We start from the raw sequence: 25,416 nt of genomic DNA, 5'->3' as shown, positions 1-25,416 counted from the left end.
TTCAATATCATGTTGTAGAACAGGGGTGTATTAAGGGGTATGGGGATGAGTTGGGTGGGAAAATAACCCCTTTAATACCTTGGCCAAATAACCCCTCCCCGACTCCAATTTGGTAAAAATTGCTAGAGGATGGGGTGAGGGGTATTTTATGGACGTCCCTACATGGCAGCCATATGAACGTCTATTGCAGGGTAGCCATAGACGTCCCTACAGGGCAGCCATATAGACGTCCCTACATGACAGCCATGTGGACGTCCCTTTTAAGGCAGCCATATGAACGTCCCTTTTAAGGCAGCCATATGGAAGTCCCTTTTAAGGCAGCCATATGGACGTCCTTATAGGGCAGCCATATACATGTCATATGGAAATCCCTACATGAAAGCGCCAAGGGTGCCATATGGACGTTACTCCATGGCAGCCATAGGGATACCATATGGAAGTCGCTCCTACATTGGAGCCATAGAGATGCCATATGGGCGTTCCTACATATTCAAAACACACTTTACTCGAGTGGAGAGTACATTCTTCTTCACAAAATTTCCGACTGCGCCTCTGACATTCATTCAAGGAAATCCTTACGTCGACCTATCTCATGCCTTTTTGCCTTTTTCAAAATGTTCCAATTTTCATATGACTTTTATGATATTTCGTCCAGCCTAACATTATGATTTGGGTATGCAAAATATGTATCAATTTCTATTATGTTAACTAGTTTCGAACTAAGCGGCTGCACAACTCTGTATCCATCATTAAATAACAATCACCTTGAAGCCACGTAGCAAGGCATATCCTTAGCGACACGAATGCTAAAAAAGTTCCGTCTCAACTTATTAACACTTTGTGAAAAAGCTACTTTCGTGACTCCTTCAACTTAGTCTTAATAAATGTATTCGTGATGGAATCTTAACAAAGTTGTCGATGGAACTTTTTCTCATTTTTTCGTGTTGCTCGAGTAAGTAAGTAATGCAAAATTATTGTCAGTTTATTTTAGGAATAAAGTTCAGTTCCAAAAATCACAAGAAATATTTAAAAATGAAGATAAATATCTACAAATAAGAACCTTAACATTCCTACTTTATAATAAAAAGGTTATATTTACCGTGCATGAAACAATTTCTCCATTTCGAAATGAAATTGTACCAAATTGTAGGGCTTGCGGCAAAGCTAATCCAAAGGCAAGTACCCATATGATGAAAATAAATTTCACTACTCGTGACAATTTTGACATTGTATGAGATCTGTAAATAAAAGAAGAAATTTTTTGTTGGGGGACATTAATCATTTTAATCTTGACTCGTCATTTGGAATGGAAAAAATCAATTCCCGAGTGATTCAAATAAAGAAGACTCCGGCATGGAGTTCTATAGGCTCTTCCAAAGCTTGTTTATTGTCACCAAATGGAAGTCGCTACTTCTTTGTAGCCATATAGATGCCATATGGACGTCCCTATATGACACCCATAGGAATGCCATATGGATGTCCTTATATGACACCTATTGGGATGCCATATGGACGTCCATATATGACACCCATAGAGATTCCATATGGACGTTCATATATGACACCCATTGGGATGCCATATGGACGTCCCTATATGATACCCATAGAGGTGCCGTATGGACGTCGCTATATGGCAGCCATAGGGATGCCATATGGACGTCCCTATATGACAACCCATAGAGATGCCATATGGACGTCCATATATGACACCCATAGAGATTCTTGAGAGATTGCATATAGATGCGACTTCCATTTGGTCCATTTAATAAAAGAGCCTTAACAAAGCCTTCTTCGTCCATGTCGCTCGGGAAATTAATGAATTGAATTATATTTTGAATATTAATTGATATCTAGATAGCTCCAAAATTGAACAAAAATGAAATTGTAATCCACATCATAAATAATAATATTATTATTAGAATTCAGTTGCGTAATCATGATTCCTTCATCAAAAAGGCCAAATTCCCGTCTGTTACTGTTTGAGTTCCTCTTTAAAAGGTCAATATATAATTTGGTGTTTACAAAAGGCTTGAATATTTTATTTACAATATATATACAGGAAGTTCACGGTTCTTCTTATACAATATTTTTTTCTGTTTTTCAAAAATACAATCAACAACCTAAGGCATAACAAAAAAGTTTAAATATTTGGATGAGTGGTTTTCAACACGACCTATTGTTTTTGAAATGCTTGTTCTGTTGAAATATTATTTAACAAAATTAAACATTTTTCTAAGAAATTTTGAGTTTTCGAGTAGCTTGGTTATTACGTTTGTAGCAAACATGCTACTCAAAAGCTATAACCAAGCTTGGTTATAACAATTGAGTAAGTTTTGATTCCGAGAAATTAAAATTTGAAATGAAAATCAGAACTTAATATTAAGCTTAAAGTTGACTTGAAATTCATATGAAATCAAATCGACATTTTCATAAAAAATCTGAGTCTACTTCGATCTCTGAGAAAAATCAAATTTATTCTTTCAAAGTATAACTGTCATTTAACATTCAAATTGTATTTACATCTAATTTAAGTTGATTTCCCCCTTTCATAGTTGTTGACCCTTTCATTTGAACATTTTAATTTGTTTTTGAACTCCAAAGAATAAACATCATCTTTATTTACTTCTGTTAAGAAGTTAAGTAATTAAATTTAACGGTAAATGTGCGTTGTTAGTTAAAAGTCATTGAGCAATGACATTTAGTCTAATTTAATCATACAGATTGACAAATATCGTTTAGAAATGCTAATATTTATGAATTTTTTGATAAATATTCACATTTTTAGGTTGTTTAGGTTTTTAGATTACACATCAACTTGAAGAAATTGAATACCCGAGCATGGTTAGAGTAAGCAAGTAAGTAATCAACTTGAAGGAACTAAATACCCGAGCGATGGTCAAATGGAGGCGGCTTCCATTTAGTGTTAATAAAATAGGTTTAACAGGGTCTTCAATCCTCCACGATGGATCCTACTTCCATTTTTTCGCTCGGGATAATCTATTTTAAGCTCATAAATTCCAATTTGCAATTTATGAATTCATGTTAATCAAATATTTGCAAAATATTCAAATCCACAAAAATACACCGATTGTAAATTTGCATATACGCAAATCTTTTATCTTAAAAAATTCATCAGTGTCAATGTCAATGGCCAGTTTTTCATATTTTAGTGTCGTCATTAATTGAAATCCATAAATAAGTCGTTATATTTTTAACTTTATTTTTTTGTGAGATTAATAATCAGTATTGTTAGGTTTTTGAGAAATATTTTGCATATTTTGCATAAAATATCAAGGTCTGAACATTTTTTTTGTTATGCGTAAGAAGCTGTTGATACATTTTCTGCTGGAAGTTAATTATAGCATTGATCTTAGTTATTTTTTCTTATTCCCGAGAGGAACAGGATGTGACTAGTCGACTGTCTAGATACAAACATAACATTTCATGAGTAATTACTCAAATGCACATGAGTAATTGACATGCTAATGACTCACAGTCAATTAATCGCAACCTGTTCCACTCGGGATTAATTCATAATCTTAGACAAATCCATTAGTTCCAAGATGTAAGCGCATTGAATATTTCTATAAATAGACTATTCATCTTCAATAAAATTAATCAATTGCTGAACATATACATGTCCTTATAAATCATATCATCACATAGTCATCATCATCACTCATAAATAATCATAAAGTCTTCAATAAAAGCTATGACAATAAAATTTATGATGTCTTGTTGACATCTGTGTTTTCGCAGAATTTACTGTAGCATCATAAAACGTAGAAGCTGTGTTTTTTTTGTGGATTTATTTAAAGTTTTTTTTTTATTATTTTATGTATTTTTAAGTCATAAAATATTAAGTTATTCATGAATGGCACACTGTGTTTTGAGGAAGTCGGAAAACAGTGTCATTAGGCCAGCATGACTGGAGCGTGACGCTATTTTTTGTTGAATCCAATTAGAAGCCAGAGTCATTACGGCAGTGTTCTCGGAAACCACACGATGTAGAAATAACCAAAAATCAGGCTCCATGCAGACTTAATTCTGATCTTAGTATGGATTTCTTTGAATCTGACCTGAGGTTAGAGTCACGCTTCCCTGTGGTCGGATTTTCGACTGTTTCTTCGCAATGTGCATTTCGGGGTTGTCCAAACTGTGTGCTACACGCTACTGTACCGCCACAATTTTTTGAAAATTCAATAAATCGTATACTGTGTGGGATTTTAGTCGGAATTTACCACCAAGGTATGACACAAAAAAGTTTGGACAACACTGCTCTATGATGGCAATATTTCCTGATTTTTTTATTACACCGTGTGTCGTTAGGGAATGTGCAGAAATTCCGTATCGCTTAAGGAAGGAGAAAAGCAGAAAAAGGGGCTTCAATTTTGTCATGAAGTCCAAATCTTGGTTAATAATTTTGTCACAAAGCGATACAATGGGAGGAAGGATGCTAGTAGTTTATGAACGCTTCCTATTGCGACTACAGCTCATCCCAAATAGCATTACGTATTCGCTAGGAACCGTTACGTCACCTTATTAATGAAAGGGCACGAAGTTGCTGTAACGGCACTTTGACGACTTGAAAAAATCAGTTCGCCTCATTGTGACACTCGGAAATTTTGCTCCACTTCATCCATTTGATTTACATAAAGTTTCTCCATTGTTTCAAGCTTTAGATAAGAGAACTAGATCAATTTCTTCTTAACTTTATTTATTTGAATTTGATTTGAATCATCTTAATCTTATGATTGTTGCCACAAATTCAAATGTGCAAAAAATTATTTTCTCCTTTGTTTTTAACATCTTTTCGGATTAAGTTCAGCAACGAAACTAAAGAGTCTCAAAAGCATTGTGATATCGATGTGCCTTTTACTCATTAATATTCATTAAATTATTAAGTTTTATCCACAAGATTGCTGATATCATTTTTTTTGCTGGATTCTCAAAGACAACAAAATTTAGTAACAGCTGAGTTGTCGAGACTATAACACGCAAAATAGTGGATATTACATAACATTAAGTGATTAAAATGATAATTTTTGCATACATTGCATTGACTTGTGTCCTTAATAGTGCGTCGGGTTTTATATTTTCAAATTATAAATTTAATGGTGAGAAATTTAATTAAAAATTAAAACTTTATAATTGGATATTGCTAAAAATTATCGACTTATTTAGGAAGTTTGTGAGAATTTATTGAAAAGTCTTGAAAAAAGACAACAAAAATTGAAACTTTGAAATTGAAAAGATTCGAAATTTTTGAAGAATTAATGCCTAATTTACCTAATTAATTATTTTAATTTAATTTACGTTTCTAATTTTAATAGGAATTTATGCTTGAATATTAAGGATATTCAATGAACAAGTCTAAACCAGAATTTCAAGAATGCAATAATATTGTTTAAATATTAATGGCACAAAATATTGGAATCGAATTAACATAATTGATATCCTTAATATAAATATTATAATTGCATCTATTGTTTTTTAATGTCTTCCTGAAGATTATTTTTAATGAAGATGTTATTCATGAAATTTACTTGTGGCGGACTTTTTAGAGCAATATTGTCCTAGGCTGAGGAACTAATTCCGTAGTAATACCGCGGTAATCTTAATAATTCCTCAAAATAACGCTAAGTTCCGAGGTATTTCATACAAATACCAGAGTTGGCAGGACTCCAATGTGGAGGCGCCTCCACTGGAGTCCGGACTCCAAAAGTCCAAAAAGTCTGGACTCCAAGTCCTGTCAACTCTAGTACATACCGCCAAATACCGCGGCATTCATACAAATACCGTCGATATCGCCTAGTTTCTCAGCCTGGATACTGTTTAATTTTACTTTATTTTAATTGTCTAGTTGCGTGAGGGCTGCGCTAAGAGATGTCAGCAACCAGACATCTTAGAGAGCACAAATTTGGAGAAATAGCTCTAGTAACATCGAGTTACTGTCTAATCGCTTGATTAAGTATCTTAATAGAATTGTCAAATACTAGAATTGGTGAGTCGATATGGCTCGGTGGCATGGAATGGTTTCGTACTTCGGTACCTAATTATTGTGAAACCAACAAAGCGGTCATGTGTTCGAAACTCTGCATGAGTAACTTTTTCATCTGCCCTTTCTCGAATCATATACAGTGCAAATGCGACTTTCAGCCTTCTTTTGTAGGATATAGACAATTATGTAGCTGAAAATAGCGTCATGAGAGGAGTGGTTCAGATTCCACTATAAAATGTCGGTTTACTGAGTGCAGTGGTTAAACACACACTAACATGTTAAGCAATGACTAGGACTTTGGGAATCCGGACTCCTAAAGTCTAGAAAGGCTTCCACATTAGAGTCCTGCATACTCAGATTCTGAATATCAACAAATTTTCTACGTTTATACAAAATCAATCGAAAATTTCCAAAATTCCTCTTCATATGGTTTAAAAATTAATTTTTATTAATTACTAAATTCAACAAATTAACACCAAACTAATGTTGTTCTGTCAAGAAAGTCACAATAACAAATCAATAACGAGTTCAAGATTACAAAAAAAAAAAAAAATAAAATCTTTTTGATAAATAATGTGACAAATGTATATTCACACAAGCTTAACGACATTCGATTAATTCAATTTAAAATATCATTTACATTTTTTAAGCAAAAAACTATTTCACAATGCCAAAGCTTAATGAATTCGATGATTACGAAGAGTGTATGGACATTTATCAAAATGATGGAAAATACTGCTATGTTAAAAGTGTCATCAAACCAGACGCAAGCTCTCAGACATACTTAAATATTGCGGAGTTTTCAAGCATAAAAAAGCAACATTTTCGTCACGATAGACTAACTAGAGGAGTATGTCTGAATAAATGTGTGGAATTAATGGGACGCTTAAATATTAATGCTGCATATTATTATCAACCTGACTTTGATAACATTGAAGCAAACGTAAGTAACGCAATTTATGTCCGACCGAGACTAATTAAGAAGGTTATGCGATGGAGACTCCTTAAAAGCTCAATTTGAAGGTCACCAGGATGTCATGCTAATTAAGAACTTATACAGAGCCTTGAAAGCTCCGTCACAGAGCCTTCTTAATTAGTGCTGCTCGGGCATCATCGTCCAAAACATTGATTGACTAATTTATGCTAATTATTTTTTTTCAGCTAACATTCAAGTTTATTAATTTTGCAAACTATGACGAAGATCATGCTAAGTATAATGAAATTATCAATCAATGTATCAATTACAAGCTGAAGAATGAACATAACCTCACCGCATACAGCTCTATAGAGTACTGTAGGAATAAGAAACCAATGTTTGATGTGGGTATGTGTATTTAATTATTGTTATTTTATGTCTTAATATCTGCTTTTATGGAGGTCATTAGCTTATGGGGGGTATTGACTCATTATATGATGCTACAATGGGGTAGAGGAAGCGGAATGTGGAGGGGAACAAAGTTACTTCGATGGCCGTACAGATGAATTGTGATGGTAGCCTCCCTCATTGTCGCCTAAAGCTGGTTCTATCAGCCGCTTCCCTGCCAATTGGCCATTGCCAATCCAGCAAAAGTTTAGTTTCAGCATTAAATCTAGCAAAAATAATATATTAATTTATGCGACCCCTTTGTTCAGCTCAATTAAGTAGACAAATTTAGTGACGCGAAAATTTTAATAGCTTAAATAATTAAGTATGCAATTACTATCCATTAACTCTTTCATATATCATCTGAAATCGTCATGATAAATTTTCCATAATTATAGCTTAATGTTCCTACCGAAAAAAAAGGCACTCAGATGCTTTTATGGTATGACACCAGGTGTTTTGGACAAAAGGAGAACATTTTTATGGTTCTAATAAATTGTTAATAATTTCTCGATTAATATTCTAGACAAACAGCAAGTGACACATTTGTAAAAATCTGGCGAAATGAATATAAATCATAATAATATCTCTAAAATAATACGAAGAAATGCGATAGCTTTATCAAAAGAGATACAGGCTGTAAATATTAAGAAAAGTTTTAACATCCAAAATACGTGCTTTTGGGAGAAATGTAATGTTGGGATATTCTGCATGACTTCATTTTGTGGACATTGAATGGAATTTAAAATATGTCGTATTGGATATGCTGTATAAGAATGAAGAAACTTTGTTTTTGTGGAGAAAATATTTCAAGATATTATTAAAAACATTTAAAAAGAAAAAGATGTATGAAGGAGGAAGGAAGTTCAGTCATTGGAATAAAAAATGCTCTTAAATGGCACTTTAGAGGACTCAAAGACGAGTCGAATTGAAATGAGATTACTTGTGGACTTTATATTTTGGAAGTGGACTTAAGAAAGTGAAACTGAGTCCAGTCAATTTAAAAAAATGATGTCGACTCGCAATTACATTCTACAGATAATGCGCACCCTTAAATAAATGAGCTCACATTTAGTATTCTAAATCAAAAATTGAGCATCCTCAATTTAAAGCACATAATCATTGCTCTAACCTCACTCGGCCATGTTCGGGTACCACTCGGTCATATTCGAGTCCCATCCAGGTCAATGTATCGAATTTATACACTCCTTCATGTTCGAGCACAATCGGTAGACAAATTTCGAGTCGCAAAATCGGTTAATAGCATAAATAATTGCTCTAATTACTCACTCGGCTCATTTCATATATCATCTGAAATTCAGATCCCACTTTCATAATTCGAGTCACACTCGGTCATACCGAGTCTCACTCGGTCTTGTTCGAGTCTCACTCGGTCATGTTCGAGTCTCACTCGGTCATGTTCGAGTCTCACTCGGTCATGTTCGTAAATTGTTAATCAATGTTCGAGTCTCAATCAAACAGGTCATGACACATTTGAGTCTCAATAGGCGTGAATATCAAGTTCCGCTCGGTAGTAATTAAGAAATTTCGCTCGTTCGTTTTGAAAAGAGATACCGGTCGTGTTGGAAATACCAATCGGTCAAAAGTTTTAACATCCTTACTCGGTCATATTCGAGTCTTGGGATATTCTGCGATCATGTTCTTGGACGTGTTCAAATTTTGAAGTATACTGCAGGAAGTGACCATACTAGGTGTAAAATTGTCAGAAAACTGATTTTTAGCAATACGTAATAAGTGAACGACCCCTCCTAAAAGGACTCAAAGACTCAAAAAAGTACCTTCTTCAAAACTAGAGCCTCAAAATAATACTTGAAAGTTGTCAGAAAAACTCAATCGTTATCAAAACAGGACTTTAGGATTTTGGAATTGAACTTTATAAATAAATTTTACAAAAATAACCAATTTCAGAAAATTAGGTCAATAACAATTTAGGTCATCAATGAAATCAAGGTGTTGACTTGAAAAACTTTTTTCGAAGTCGGTGCACCAAAAAAAGTCAACAAAATTTTTAAAGTTGATAATTGATCTTCAAGTTTGAATAAGCTGATACACTTATCAATTGATTCAAATTGAAAATCTCGTTATTCTAAGAGCATCATCATTGACATGTTGAATAAATCATGAGATGAATAACTTTGTAATATGAAAAGTAAAGTCATTCAAAAAATTTGGTAACCGAGTTTCCTTTTCGCATTACAATTGACGTTTTTACTCAAGGATAAAAATTTGCAATATGACAGGTACATAGAATTGCAAAGTAGCTTTTCTTGGCTTTTAAGCATATATAGAGCACATACAGGCATGAGATTGTAAAATGGTAATTTTTACATAGACTTGCATGTGACTTGATGCTATAAAAATATTTTTGTTTTTATTTTTTTACACTCTTGAAATTTTACTGTAATGTCATAAGCAGACGTAAATGGAAGAGCTTAATATAAACAATTCCTTAATATAAAATTATGAATCATAATTTAAAATTAGGCTCAAAAGGTTCTCTGTGATATCAAAAAAATTTTATATTAAGCTCTTCCATTTACGTCTGCTTATGACATTACAGTAAAATTTCAAGAGTGTAAAAAAATAAAAACAAAAATATTTTTATAGCATCAAGTCACATGCAAGTCTATGTAAAAATTACCATTTTACAATCTCATGCCTGTATGTGCTCTATATATGCTTAAAATAAGAAGAAAAGCTACTTTGCAATTCTATGTACCTTCATATTGCAAATCAGTTTATCCTTGAGTAAAAACGTAGTAATGCGAAAAGGAAACTCGGTTCAATCCAACAAATTTTTTAGAATGACTTTACATTTTCATATTATAAAGTTATTCATTCATGATTTATTCAGTCATGTCTGTTTGAGATGCTCTTAGAATAACGAGATTTTCAATTTGAATCAATTGATAAGTGTAGAGTCAGCTTATTCAAACTTGATGATCAATTATAACTTTATTAACTTGTTTACTTTTTTTGGTGCACCCCGAAAAAAGTTTTTCAAGTCAACACCTTAATTTCATTGATGATAAATTGTTATTTAAGTGAAAGGTTAGGTTATTTTTGTAAAATATTATGTATAAAGTTCAATGGCTGCAAAAGTCCTGCTGTTTTGATAACGATTGAGTTTTTCTGACAACTTTCAAGTATTATTTTGAGGCTCTAGTTTTGAAGAAGGTACTTTTTTGAGTCTTCAAGTCCATATTAGAGGGGTTGTTCACTTATTTCGGTTTTCTCGACACATACCGAGCGGGACTCGAACATTTGACCGAGCGGGACTCGAAGTAAACCAAGTGGGACTCGTTTCCATGACCGAGTGAGACTCGAACATGACCGAGTGAGACTCGAACATGACCGAGTGGGACTCGAACATGACCGAGTGGGACTCGAACATGACCGAGTGGGTTCCGACATATCTCGAAGTGCCGAAACCGAGTGGGAATATGACCGAGTGGGACTCGAACATGAGCCGAGTCTACACGAATTTTATACTAGTTTACTCGGTTGAGATTCGAACATGACAGACCGAGTGGGACTCGACCACGACCGAGTGGGACTCGAATACGACCGATTAAGAGTCGAACATGACCGAATGAGATACGAAAACGACCGAATGGGACTTGAACATGACCACACTTCTTCACAACATACCCTGAGTGGGAATCGAACTCATGTTAAACGCTCTTACGTACTGAGCTACCGCAGGTTATTAGTGAGCGTGGCACAAAGCACACTTAAACTTTCTGTTCTATACAATGCTCTTTAAATAGCTCATTTCATTGTTTTAAACCCAGACATAGAATCAATATAATTTAAAGATAATTTAAAGTCAATAAATTAAAATACTCAATTACTATTCTATTTCCTTGCAGATGATCTTGACATAGGATTTGTATGCTTATTGGGAGTTCTACTGACAATTGTTTGCATCTCATCATACTACGATTCAAGGTTAAAAATCACGTACGAGAAATTGACGGATATTAAAATAGAATCAGATGTTTACTATAAACAGCCGTTATCAACATTATGCAAGTTATTTTGAATACATTATTAGCATAAATTTACATAATTTGTTGTGGATCTTCAAACAAGCAGATTAAAACTTTTATTTTATTTCCATTTTTTTTCAAGCAGTTCATCAGCTTTCAGTTTCATTTTCTGTATATCGGAACTGGTATGTGCTGTCGTCACCAGTAAAAGCAGAAAGTCGGGATTTACGCGCAATTTCAGCTATTAGAATTTGGACAATGATTGCAATTATTTATGGACATGCCACATGGTTTTCACTTGCAGTTCCAATACAAAATCCCATATTTATTGAGAAGGTAAGAAAGCAGCCACGTGGCATGAATTTGTTTCATGCGAATTGCTTATTTAAGAGATCAAAGGAATCTAAATTTTTTCAGTCAATTTACTTATGTTGGCAGTAAAAGCTGATATTTAGATTTCACAGTAATATAAGCTAATCTAACTTCGAAGAGCTTTTTAAAAAGTTCATAAAGAATTTCGAGAAATCTGTGACATTTTTAGGCAGTGTTGTTAACTTGGTGTTTAAGCATGAATGGGATTTTCTGAGATATAGGATTATTGTAAGGCTTAAAAGCTTATCAACCCAAACAGGAATAAATAATGAGTACACTTTCATGGAACTGTGATGTCAGTACAGCAGGGGTTTAGCCACAATTTTTGGTTGTCAGAATTTACGTGGGAGGATTTGTGATTTTTTGCATGAAAAGCCTTAGCAAATTGAAGAATTTTTCGAAAATGGAGGAAGGAAAGTGGGTTGATTGGCTTGATCCCTCTCAGAATATACCCCTGCATCACAGTGACATATGAGTGTTATTGTCTGTTTGAGAATCAAGCTGGATTAAACCTAGTAATTGTTATCTCGAGCGACACAATGCGAAAACCGCAGTTTTTGTTGGATTTGTGAACTGAGATCCAATTCAATGATAACAACTGAGCAATCTACACTGGATAGAGAAAAGCAAATGTGTGACACTCCCTTACAGCCCCCAGATAGCTCAGTTGTTAGAGCACTTGACCTGCAATCTATAGAACACGGGTTCGAATCCTACTCGGTATATGTTATACGGAAGTGTACTTTCAGCTCTAGAACCTTAGAAGTAATATGTTTCTAACGCGGTGTCATTAGGACAAATAGGTGTCTTACCGTAAATACAGCGACATAGCGATACCCTAGCAAATACGTTGTCCTGTTTTGGTATAATTGTACGGCTATGGGATTCCCAACTTTGTTTAAATTAAGATTTATTCTAGCTGAGTTCTGTGTTTAAAGCTAACCATTAATACAGTGACGTAGCAATACCCGGCGATCCCAGGGAAAGTCTGTTGGATTCAGATGCTTTTCGCTGTTATTGGGGAAAGCAAAAGATACTCAACTTCATCAAATTGACAAAACCGTCTAGAGTGCTTATGTCTAGAAAGTTTTATTCTGACGCAGCTTCATACTGCCAGTAAATTGACAACTTTCAATAACCACTCAGAACACCAAAAATCTAGACTCTAGAGTTGCAAACAGTCAACTGTGACAGGGATAAACCGTACAATTTCATGATAATTTTTACGGTTTTGTAAGAAAAACCATACAAATTTCCGAGAATTTGTACGGTTTTTGTCTGTCACAGGTACCAGTTTTGCAATCCTAATCCAAACATCCTTAAACATCCAAGTTAACAACACTGCATCCAATAATAACATGCTTTTAAACATTTTCCCTAGAGTTACCATCTTATGAGGTCGATGCTTGTCGTTAATGGCGGAAATCTTGTACAAACATTCTTTTTCATCAGTGGTTTCCTCAATAGCTTTACAATATTGTCGTATGTCGATAAGAATCGCATAAAGAGAATAACGCTGTTCATAAGAGCAATTATTTATCGAATCATTAGATTCGTTCCAGTGTTGCTATTTTTAAGTCTACTTCATGCTACATGGCTTCATAGATTTGATGATGGACCATATTGGGATAAATTCACGGTTTATGAGAGGCAATCATGTCGAAAAAACATATGGACTAATTTATTATTGATTAACAATTATGTCAGGAGTGATATGAGGTGTATGATTCATACTTGGTATTTGGCAACTGATTTTCAATTGGGAATTATTGGAACTGCTTTGTTGCTGACATGTCTTAAGTAAGTAATTTTTCATTTTTTGTTTCATTTCCTAATATTTTTAATTTCCGGATTTGGACCTGTTCAGTTCTTCCTGTTTTCAATCAATTTCCTTCGATATATTTATAGTTTGTACCAAAAATATTGAGTAGTCATCCTTTATTCATGAGTGATTCGGTTGATTGAAATTTAAAAGACAAAGGAACTTGATGAAAAGTGACCGATCGTTTTTTTGTCCCTAAATTTATTGCATGTAATTAATCACAAATTCATGTACAAAAGAACTTCTTCGTTTTTTGTGGAAAAACGTTGACAACTGACAACTGAATGGAGGGGGATTCAAATGTGATGTTCAACATTTTTTGGGATGAGAATCTTAATTACGCAAAGACGTAGCTAGATGGAACGGAGAGGGATTGGGGACGCAAGGCGTAGCTGGAAGGCAGAGAGAGGGATGGGGGATACAGGGGGGGAATTTTCGTCCAGAATGCCAAGTTTTTGGAAGGTTTTTGGGATTTTTGTTTTTTTGAGATTTTTTTTCCAAAAATAGGGCTGGGAGGGTATGCTTCCCCGAAGTTCTAGTATCGGAAGATTTCTCAATCCCGGTCCCGACATCGAGAAAACATAGAGAAGGGTTGACTCCCAAACCCTTTTCAATTATTTTTGGGGTCAAACCTCAACCTCTTGGAGAGTTTGACGCTCCAAAATTGAATGAAACAGTTTTGGGTATCATCCCTCCTTGAGTATGCACTTGCAATAGTGGCAAATTTAGGAATGAAGGGGAAGAGGGGAATTGTTGTTTGATCGAAAACCTTCTTTAGGGGGACAGAAAATCAAAAAAACCTTCAATTTTTGGCGTTTGGTGCAAAAATTTTCAAAAAAAATGGAGAAGAATATGACCCCAAAAATTGAATAAATGGGGTTTGTGGGTCAATTGAGTATGCCCTTGTGATTGGGGTGTATTTGAGGGAATCGAGCGGTCAAAAGCCTACTCATTTTGCAAGAGTTTCTCAAGGAAAAATCCTAAAAACCTTCAATCATTTGTGTTGGTTACAAAAAATTTCCTTGTAAATTAGGAGTTGACCCGCAAAAATTGAATAAAAGAATGTTCTGAGTCAAACCGTCTCATTTCTATCTTGAGTATGCTATCTTGAGTACTAGTAATAGGGACGTTTTTAAGGAAGGGGACGGTCAAAAGTCAAAAGTCAGCTTCCCTTTTTTTCAAGGGTTTTTACGAAGAAAAATCCAAAAATCCTTCATTTTTGCGTTCGATTGAGAACCAACAACCCTCTTTCCCCCTTCCTTCCTTCTTAATACATGTCTGGATTCAGGTCCCCTTGAATCTTGACCGCTGTGGTATGTAATACATCACATAACCATTTTGGGAACAAATGCAACCAGAAATGAGTTCAGAAGTCAGAATTTAGTTCAAACCTATTGCATTCCTTAAAAATCACATCACTTCCACTTAACCCCAATTACATATTTTTTTATTACTAAACAAAAAATTCAATAACCCGAAACCTTTTCTTTTCTCCCAACAGATACCCAAAGCGAAAAAATGTCCTTCTTTTTGGATCAATCATTGTCTCATTCATCATTGCAGTAATTCATTTTTATGTTTATGAACTTGAACCGATTTTAATGTTGCCGCCAGAAAATTTGAGAAATCAAATGTTGGGCAATCCAGAATATGATAAATATTTTTATGATTTTCATGCACCAACACATCTTAATACGGGAAATTATTTAATTGGATTGGTAATTGGATATTTTTATTATCAATATAAGCAAACAAATGGAACAACTGGCAATCAATCAGCATTATTTAATATTTTATGGCATTGCTCATACCTCTTGACATTCATCTTGTGCTTTATTGGATTTTATTTCTATGAATACAACATGGAATTAGGATTTTTATCAGCATTACTTGGAGCTCTTTTGAAGCATGTTTACGGACCAATAATTGGTGCATTATTTATTGGTATATTTTATCGTTACGGTTGGGTGATACCAAAAATGTTCAATTATGGACTATATAGAATTTTAGGAAGATTATCCTTTTCTGTTTATATGGTACATTTAACCATTGGGTATGTCGATCCTCATATGTATCCTTTCAAAATTTTTATAAAATTTTACATCCCTTCTTTAGATGCTTGATTATTATGAAAAACAAATATCCAATTGAGACAAATAACTCAATGATAACGTCCTTCACTGGAACCGTCTATATGTTAAGGTACGAACCGCAAAAAAAGCAAATTTAATTAAAACTTATTCTCGGAATTAATTTCCTTTTAGTCATGCGGCAGCTCTTTTTCTTGCTATTTGTATTGAGGTTCCTGCTCACGCAATATTTAAGACAATAGTTACTGAATGTAAGTAATTGATATAAATTTGTTTTGCCTTAACTTCTTGTACATTTTAATTTTGTTTTGTCTTCTTTTGCAGTAATTGACAAGCCAAAGACGACGAAGAAGTTGGAGAAATTTAATGAAAGCAGCTCGAAAATTAAAGTTGATTTTTCAAGTACAAAATTGTAATTTTATACTGATTTTCTTCTTACTGATGAGAATTGGACACACTTTTTGATTTTATTATAAACCCTTTTGAAGGAATCAAGCTTCTTATGATGGAAACTTAAGCGTTTCATAAGCTCAAAGAGCATTAATTTTAATTTAATTATTTTGTTTTACTTTGTCAATAAAGGAATTAAAAATAAGGGGCTACAACTATGTAATTTGGGAATTTGTAAGGTTTTGGAATTTGAATTACAAAAATAAGTTAGAATTTAAATTGAAATATTACGTTAAATATAAAGGAAAAATTGATTTATGAACAGACAAAAGTCACTTAACTAATTGAGCATGATCAACTACATGGATCACTCGTGTATGTTCATTGTCTGTTAAGGAAGCTCTTTAATAATATATTTATCAAAGAAATTAAACCAAATATTTGAAAAACAAAATTTAATTATTTAAGCTGTTGTACAAAATTGAATTAAAAATGTTAACAAATCGGATAAAACTTTATACTAATTGAAAATTGGGTGATTATAATTTACATTGTGCTGCGCTGAAGATAAGGATGAGAATGATAAAATATGAGAAAATGTTATTTGAAGCTAATTGACATCTAAAAAGTCAGTTGGTACGTTTTAAATCTTCAAGCAATCTACAATATTAATTAGATCTAGAATTAGACTTCTCGGAAGGCAATGTGGCATTGAAATTTCTGAAAATCTGGTTCCTAGCCAGGGTGTTTCTGGTACGAGGTCAGATTCTGTGAAATCCGACATCAAGCTAGAGCAGTGGTGGACTACTTTTATTTCCGCGGCACATCTTGGTAGTAAGGATCGACCAAAACCGTACATATTATACGGTTCATGTGTGTTGCAAGTGTACCGCGGCACACAGGTTGCTAATCACTGGACTAGAATCAAGTTGATCTGGAGTTGATTTTGCGGCGATTTCAGCATCCTGTGGTGTCGCAAATGTCACACAGTTTGACCATCACTGGACTAGAATCAAGTTGATCTGGAGTTGATTTTGCGGCGATTTCAGCATCCTGTGGTGTCGCAAATGTACCGCGGTACACAGGTTGCCCATCACTGGACTAGAATCAAGTTGATCTAGAGCTGATTAACGGCGATTTCTGAATCGTGTGGTGTCGCAAGTGTGCCGCGGCACACTGGTTGTCCAACACTGGACTAGAGTCGAGTTGACCTAAAACTGAATTTTCGGCCATTTCTTCACCATGTGGTTTCCGAGCTTATAGCTTTAAAATTGTTTATATAATTACAAAATTTATTGTTATTCAAATGTTTATAATTAATTTAATTTTATGCAGCACAATTGTGCATTATTAATAGATTTATAAAATGAGATTATCGGAGTTATTATAATAAAATGTTACAGCACCCACATAAAGGATTTGCTTATTTTTAAATAAAATTATTTATAAAATCCACCCAAAAAATGATTATTGATTCAAAGAATTGTAACTTGTGCCTTAAAAAGATCAATGATTCCGAATGTCTAATTTCATAATTTTAGAAAACTCATTAAAATATTTAAAATCAGATTAAGTATTCTTATTCGATGTCTCGAGTCTATCTGTACATTAGGAAAAAATATTTTATCCTTCATAAGCAGGTTCATAAGCCTCAATCTGATGTGAACAGAGATTAAATGTGATGAATTTATTAGAGTGGAAAAATGAAAAACTTTTTCTATTTCAATAAGCTTTTCTTCCTTATTATGTTTTGAATTTTATTAAATATTAAAGTAAAATATACATAATTTAATAAGTTAAATTCCATTGTGACGAAGAAATTTTACTTCAATTTAATTAGAGGACGTTCACTTGTTAGGTAATGTTGTTTGGAAGAGGCAGGGGTGTATTGACTCCCTGAACACCCTGGAGAATACCCTGGAGCTTATTGAACCCGAAACGCCTTTTGAATACCCTGGGGCGTATTGAGCTCCCAAATGTCCTCTGAATACCCTGGGGCGTATTGAGCTCCCAAATGTCCTCTGAATACCCTGGGGCATATTGAGCTCCCAAATGTCCTCTGAATACCCTGGGGCGTATTGAGCTCCCAAATGTCCTCTGAATACCCTGGGGCGTATTGACCTCCCAAACACCCTCTGAATACCCTGGGGCATATTGAGCTCCCAAATGTCCTCTGAATACCCTAGGGCGTATTGACCCACAAATTTCCTGGGGCGTAAGTCCCAAATGTCCTCTGAATACCCTGGGCGTATTGACCCTGGAATACCGTACTGACCTCTCAAACGCCTTCCCTGGGGCATTGAATACCTCTAATACCCTAGGATGGATACGATTGAGCTCCCAAATCCCTGGGGCGTATTGACGCCTGGGGGCAATTGGTTTTGAGATTTTGTCCTAGGGCTATTGACAAATGAATACCATAGGAAATAGGAACGGGAGGAGATCCCAACCCTCCCCATACGCCCCGGGAAAAGTGGTTCAGATTTTGTTAGGCCTCATACGATGAAGGAATCAGGAAGAAGAGAGGGAGGAGCTTTTTTGAAAAAGCCAACTTTTTGTGTTTCGTAACAAGTGAACAGCCTCTTCCTTAAGAATATTTATTCAAAAAAAAAAAAAATTCAAAAAACCGCGTCTAAATTTCATTTGAAAAAATTCTGTCAATCTGACTGATGTGGTTTGATGGTGAGGCTTGAAGCCTGAAGCTATTTAAGGTAAAAATGTAAACTTTTTTTTTTTCTTCAAATCTCATCAGAATGTTTAATCTTTCCGCGCCACTTGTAATTCACTGAAACGTGTTTATAGACCTTTTAATAAGTGATGTATAGAAAGTAAATCAAATTCGATTAGAATTATTGGTAAATCATCAAATACTCTGATCAATGAGCTTCAATATTTCGTTTTTATAAGCATATTTTGGGTAAGTGAATTTAAAGAAATCATAATCAAGGCAAAATGACTTCTTATTTGACGAAAATTAATGCTTATTATTGAAAATTATACGTAAGTTGTGCAGTAGAGGATGATCAAGTAGGAAACCATTTTCTAGTTGAAATGGCAAAAAGATCCAAATTCATGACATTTATTTAGACTTAATTTTTGACAAAACAGGGATATATGTATTAAGTAACATAATACACATATTATGTTTATTTATCTACAGCAGTGGTGGACAACCTGTGTGTCGCAGAACACTAGTGTGAAATGTTATGAACCGTATACTGTGTGAGGTTTCGGTCGAGACTTCCCACCAGGGTGTCCCACGTAAAATACTAGGTTGTCCACCACTGACCTGAACAGCCTGAGTGCCGCGAAACACTAGAGTGAAATGCCATGAACATAGAATGAAACCATACACCATGTACGGTTTCGGTCTAGGCATAACATCAAGGTGTGCCACGTAAAATAAAAGGTTGTCCACTACTGACCTAGACAATCTGTGTGCCTTGCGAACACTAGAGTGAAATGCCATGAACATAGAATGAAACCATACACCATGTACGGTTTCGGTTGAGGCTTACCACTGCCAAGGTGTACCACAGCAAACAGATTTTCCACCACTGGATCTACATAAATCTTTTTTTAGTAACAATGAGAATGTCGAAAAATGGAATTACGATTTTTTAACAACACAATCCAAAGTGAAAAGAAATTTCTTTTCACAGAACGTGATTTTTGCTTATTCTCAAAAAACTGACAACGTAAACTTTTGATTCCATACATGCCTACAATATGGTATAAATCATTTTCGCACCCTTAACATAGAAGATGAAGAAGCTTTATATTCTTATTTTTGAAAATCATTTTGAGACTTTTTTTGAATTTCGTGATGAAAAAAAAAAATTAATTCTATAAAATTTAAAAAGGATATCACACGTGTGAATATAACAAGGTAGGAAAAAAGTTTTCTTATGAAAGCTTCAAGGGTCGTTTACAAATGAATAGAATTTTTTTTTTGAATATATAAGCTTGACAGCTTTGATTTCATTTATGAATGACTCTTCAACAAAATTAAGCTTTTACTCATTTATTTTATTATTTATTATGAGATTTTTTAATGTGATGAAGGTTCTTTATGTTTCTTTATTCCATGACATATGCTACATTGTAGAATAAATGCTTTAGAAGATGCAGGGGCGTAGCCAGGATGGCATTTTAGGACTCAAATTGTTCTTAAAAATTATGAATTTTTTTTTGAAAATTTTGAAATTAAAAATTTAAAAATTCAAAATTTCAAAATTCAAAAATTTAAAAATTCAGAAATTTCAATAATTCAAATATTTGTAAATTCAAAAATTTAAAACTCGAAAAATTCAAAAATTTTAAATTTGAAAAATTTTAAAATTTAAAAATTTAAAATTCGAAAATTTTCAAAATTCAAAAGTTTAAAAATTTGAACATTTGAACATTTTAAAAATTCAAAAATTTGAAAATTCAAAAATTCGAAAATTTTCAAAATTCAAAATTTAAAATTCGAAAAGTTTGAAAATTTAAAAGTTTGAAAATTTTAAAATTCAAAAATTTAAAAATTCAAAAATTTAAAATTCGAAAATTTTTAAAATTCAAAAATTTGAAAATTCAAAAATTTTCAAAATTCAAAAAAAATTTTTCAAAATTTAAAAATCTTTTACAAAATTCAAAAATTTTAAAATTCGAAAATTTTCAAAAATTTAAAATTCAAAATTTAAAAATTCAAAAATTTGAAAATTCAAAAATTTAAAAATTCTTCCGAAATAAGACAAATCCTCTCCTTTGAAAAACAATGTAAACTACGCCCCTGCACCTTTTGGACACAAAAGTTTAATTGAGTTTATGAAAGTTTCATGAGACGGTAAATAAAGCTTTTTGATAAAATATGGTTGAACTTCCAAGTCGTTGTACTTGTATGTACAAAAATAACATCTTAGTCATCTACCTAGACTGGTCTGCAAAAGAAAAATTAATCTTAAGCTTTTTAAATTGGATAAAATGTTTTGCAGTTCAAGATTCTTGTTCTTGTTTTATTTTGAAAATTACAATAATATTATGATTGGTTTGAACCTTAATTTGACGAAAAGTCTCGTGTGAATTTGACATCAAATGAATATATCCGCATTGATATGTATGAAAATTGTGGAGAATTAAAGAGAATTTTTAGGGTTCGGAAATAATCAGCATGCCACCGTAGGCTTACAGTTTTTTATTCTTCTCGGATGTTTCGTACATCCGACGTTTCTAAACTCCACAAATTATCTTATAAATTCCTTTATCAAAACAAAGCAGAAGTGACACTCGAGTGTTATACATTGAGTGTGTATACTTGAAAAGCAATTCAGATTTTTCCAAAGGGAAAATTTTGAGGTTCTTTTACTAAGAATTCTTATAATAATAACAAATACTCGACTTAGAGCACGAACATTGTCCAAGAATTGAAGGAGAGAAGCTTTCGATAGAGCATTGCATAGGTTATCAGTAATTCGACGATTGAAGGCAGCGATATAATCAGCTTTAGGAGATGTCTGTGAGAGGTCATGGAACGCAGTTGAATCTTTACGTCTAGCGAAGGAAGTGGTTTTCGATTCGGAGTGTGGCTGTCTAGAAAGTTTTTATAAATATTCGAATTTTTCGACAATTTAGTTTTGACAAATTCGAATTTGTGACAGCCATACAACACACTGGGTTACCGACAAAATCCCACTGTACATTAGCCCACTGGTACATATGCCCACTGGTACATAAGCCCACCGGTACATATGCCCACTGGTACATAAGCCCACCGGTACATATGCCCACTGGTACATAAGCCCACCGGTACATAAGCCCACCGGTACATATGCCCACTGGTACATATGCCCACTGATGCATATGCCCACTGGTACATAAGCCCACTGGTACACATGCCCACTAGTGGAAAAAATTTGAAAAACATTTTTTTTTTTATTTATTTATTTTTTTGTTTAGGTGCCTATATTATATTTTTTAAAAAATATCACATGATTTTCTAGATGACTGGAAACTGTGTGCCTATTCTCAATACATAAATCTAGAGCTGTCAGATAGGTGTGGAAATGTGCCTAGCTCTATCATGGTAGCTTTTTTCTTTATCTAGTCATTAGCTATTGATAGACATACACATTTGCCTTCTTGTAGGCTTTTCAGTAGGCCATTTTGGTTGCCTATCAATAGGTAATGTCTGTGATAGGTTTATGCCTTTGGTTGCAAAACGATTGGTGATAACGCTGCATAAATCTATACTTTCTTAATCAGTAGCTTTTTTCTTCATAATATTAAATCTACATGCAGTAACAGTCTTCATTTTATTTATCTTTAAGAAGATAAATCTTGGATAAATCTATATATGCTTTCTTTATAACTAAAATGCCTTTTGAAGAAAACAGAAAAAAACGTCTCCAAATTACCATACCAAAATTTAGCCAATCACCTTACATATTCTACCAACAAGAAACTGCTCAATAGAAGGAGTTCCCTGGCTCCCGAATGTCAATTAGGAACTAGTTGTCTATTTTTTAAAAACCGTCTGTTTTTTAAAAACCGCATTTTAGGGTCAAAAAGTCTATGCGGTTTTCGGAAAACCGCTTCCAGAAACCCTTGCTGTAAGGCCATATTAACAGCAATATGCAAAGTTGCCCCAAATGCACATTTTTCGGTTTGTCACATTGTGCTGCTCTAGATATAGTCCACTCCGAGTGCCACAAATGAAGAATGATTAGCTACGGAATTTCAAACGATCAACTAAGAGCTTCTTTCATCAACAATAAATGGAAATTGCCTAAATTTACTAGCCATATGAATCGCCATTGTGTCGCTCGGGCACACAATAGCTGTCTATATTAAAACATTTTCTCCAGAAAATGTCATACTTGACAACAAGAATAAAAGATTATTTAATGCTTGATATAATGATAAATGTTGGATAAATGTCTATTGAATATCCAGCATGTCAATCTTTTAATGTATACAAAGTTATATATTTTTTATTTGATTTTTTTAAAGAATAATAATTTATAAACATGTAGCCTTAATCTCCATTATGACAATTTTCAATAAGAATAATTTTCTCATGACAAACAAGCCATCTTACATGCTCTTTATTGAAAAGGAACTGTACATTTATATGTATAATCCCATTTATTTAGTTTCTCTTTTATTCCTTTACATTTTTAATGTTGTTTTTATGAAGCTTTTGAAAAGCAGCACGCTTTTTTTGGGTAACAATACGAAGGACTTGAATGGATTTCATTATATAACGGGAATGTTGTACATACATAGAAAGCAAGAAAGCAAAATATAAAAAATCCTTAGAAATGGAAAAAGAAAAGATTTGTTTTCTTCATTGTGAGATGAATGTACGCAGATGTACACAAATTCATTTATCACTTTCTGATACTTAAAAGTTGTGAAATGTCTAAGAATTAATTTCGGATTTTTTTGTGGAAACAGGTGATGAAATGTTCTTTAAAATGAAGGAATAAAGACCTAGATTTTGTATTCTTAAAGATTAAAGAGTTTGATTCAAGGGGAAAATCTGAAAATTTAACCGCATTAATCTCGTAGCAATTTCTAGTGAATTTTGAAGGAATTTGTGTAGAAAAAATGGCCAGAAATTGCATTTGCCTGCATTGCAATGGCCGGATTTCAAAGATTTTCTTACAAATTTTGACAAGAAACTTTTTTTCGCTCAAATTCTTCCAATTTTCCGAACAAAAATGAAAGAGATTTAGGATAGAAATTGTCTGAAATTTGTATGAAAATCTTCGAAATCCCGCCCTGGTCGTGCAAAAATACACGAGCAACACAACTGAAGAAGATTCTGCCACGGAGAATTTTAGGCTCCGCTAGCAGCAAATGGAACCCACCTAAATGATTGAACACACCATATAGACCGTTACAGACGTGAACACACCCTATAGACAGTTTATAGTGGGATCTGAAACACTTCTAAGTTCTGCACATAACAAGGACACGAGTTGGTCAAATAACCTGATAATACCCTCTAGATACTAGTATAACACCAAGAACTGGAGACTAATTAATGACTAAAATTCTCAAATATTGCATCCAATACTCGAACCGAGCTTCTATACTAAAACGATGAAATGGAAAAAGAGCGTTAAAAATTAGGCATGACCTGGGATTGAACCCATGATCTTTGGCACGAAAGTCCAATGCATCTACCATTTAGACCACTGATCCTATTTCAGTCGTTTAAATTTAGTGGGAATTTTTCCTTCGTATCGCTCGAGTTAGAGCACTTTTCTGTCTCTTTTCTTCCAAAATCCCTACAAAATTCGTTCCAAATTGCTGCAAGGGAAGTTCCAAAATTCTTGATATTCCTCTACTACAATCAAAATTTCTTACTATTCTATTAGACTTAATAAAAAACTTCATAATAAACCAAAAATGTCCAAAATCGCCAGTCTAGTCAACAATGAGTGACCCAAAAAAATATATATTAATGTAATTTCTAGTCTACAGCACAATTTTTAATGTACGGATCACAAAAAAAAAGTTTAGTCTGTAGGAGGAGCTATCCTATATACTTTAATCTTAATAAATTATAATTCATTATCATCCATAAATTAAATGTCGGTACTTACCTAAATGGATGACAAATGGCAATGTATCTTTCACATGTAAATGAGGTAATTGTTAATATTGTGGCATTACATGATGTCTCCGAGAAGAGTCCTTGTAAAATACATACAATTTCGCTGAATGGATAAGATCCTGGAAACCAGATATTATATAAATCTGGTGGCATACCTAATGAATATAAAGAGAGACATTAGTATAGCTACATAATATATAAAAATTACAAAAGTATTTGTTCTTATTGAGTCATTTCAGCGCATTTTAGTCTCAGCAATCAGCAATTGATTAACAAGTGATAGAAAACCAGATCCAGTAAGGTTCAAGTCATTTCTCTGGTCTAAAACCAAGATCTAGTAAGGTCAAAATCAGTTTTCCCATAAAGAAAACAAGATCCAGCATTATAATTGCAATCATATTATAGACAACAAATTTATGAATTTCATCATTTAACGGATTTTCTGGATTCAAAACATTTAACGGTTACGATAAATTCAAAATTTGTTCAGTTAACATTGAAAACATTGTAAAACAATGAAAAAAAGTGTTTTTGTTTACAAAAGTGAAGAATTTGTTAATTAAAGTATTTTTGCTTTTATTTGAAGCTTTTAGGTGACCAGCGTCGAGTTGTAGCTCTCCACGATGTCTAGATATTGATATTTCAACGAACAAAGTGTACTATTAAGCTATCTTAGATAATTCGAAAAATCGGCTAAAAATGGTAATCTATACCAAATTATTAGCCAAAATAATAATATTAAAATGCGGGATGGTATGGA

The 25,416-nt window shown here is 33.5% G+C and overlaps 2 protein-coding genes across 6 annotated transcripts in view; one reads left to right on the top strand and one right to left on the bottom strand.

Moving 5' to 3' along the window:
• LOC139098766 (pyrokinin-1 receptor-like) overlaps window positions 1-25,416 on the bottom strand; it is a 70,260-nt gene that overhangs the window by 10,771 nt on the left and 34,073 nt on the right. For all 5 annotated transcript variants that reach the window (XM_070651096.1, XM_070651072.1, XM_070651064.1 and 2 more), the window contains 2 exons: window positions 24,646-24,811; window positions 1,100-1,238 (listed from right to left, as the gene is read on the bottom strand). In XM_070651096.1, the coding sequence (XP_070507197.1) occupies window positions 1,100-1,238; window positions 24,646-24,811 (305 nt within the window). The remainder of the gene's footprint in view (window positions 1-1,099; window positions 1,239-24,645; window positions 24,812-25,416) is intronic.
• On the top strand, window positions 4,937-16,273 carry LOC139099082 (nose resistant to fluoxetine protein 6-like). Its single transcript, XM_070651483.1, has 10 exons — window positions 4,937-5,117; window positions 6,652-6,944; window positions 7,163-7,325; window positions 11,258-11,416; window positions 11,523-11,713; window positions 13,131-13,549; window positions 15,073-15,624; window positions 15,687-15,773; window positions 15,836-15,912; window positions 15,986-16,273. The coding sequence occupies exons 1-10, from the start codon at window positions 5,036-5,038 to the stop codon at window positions 16,075-16,077; spliced, it is 2,115 nt and encodes a 704-aa protein (XP_070507584.1). The 5' UTR covers window positions 4,937-5,035; the 3' UTR covers window positions 16,078-16,273.

This window comes from Chironomus tepperi, unplaced genomic scaffold (assembly GCF_022539635.2).
Source record: "Chironomus tepperi strain 1889 unplaced genomic scaffold, CSIRO-AGI_Ctep_v1 contig_37, whole genome shotgun sequence".
NCBI classification, from domain to species: domain Eukaryota; kingdom Metazoa; phylum Arthropoda; class Insecta; order Diptera; family Chironomidae; genus Chironomus; species Chironomus tepperi.
Note: the sequence above shows the minus strand (reverse complement) of the source record. Positions and strands in the feature narration are given on the sequence as shown.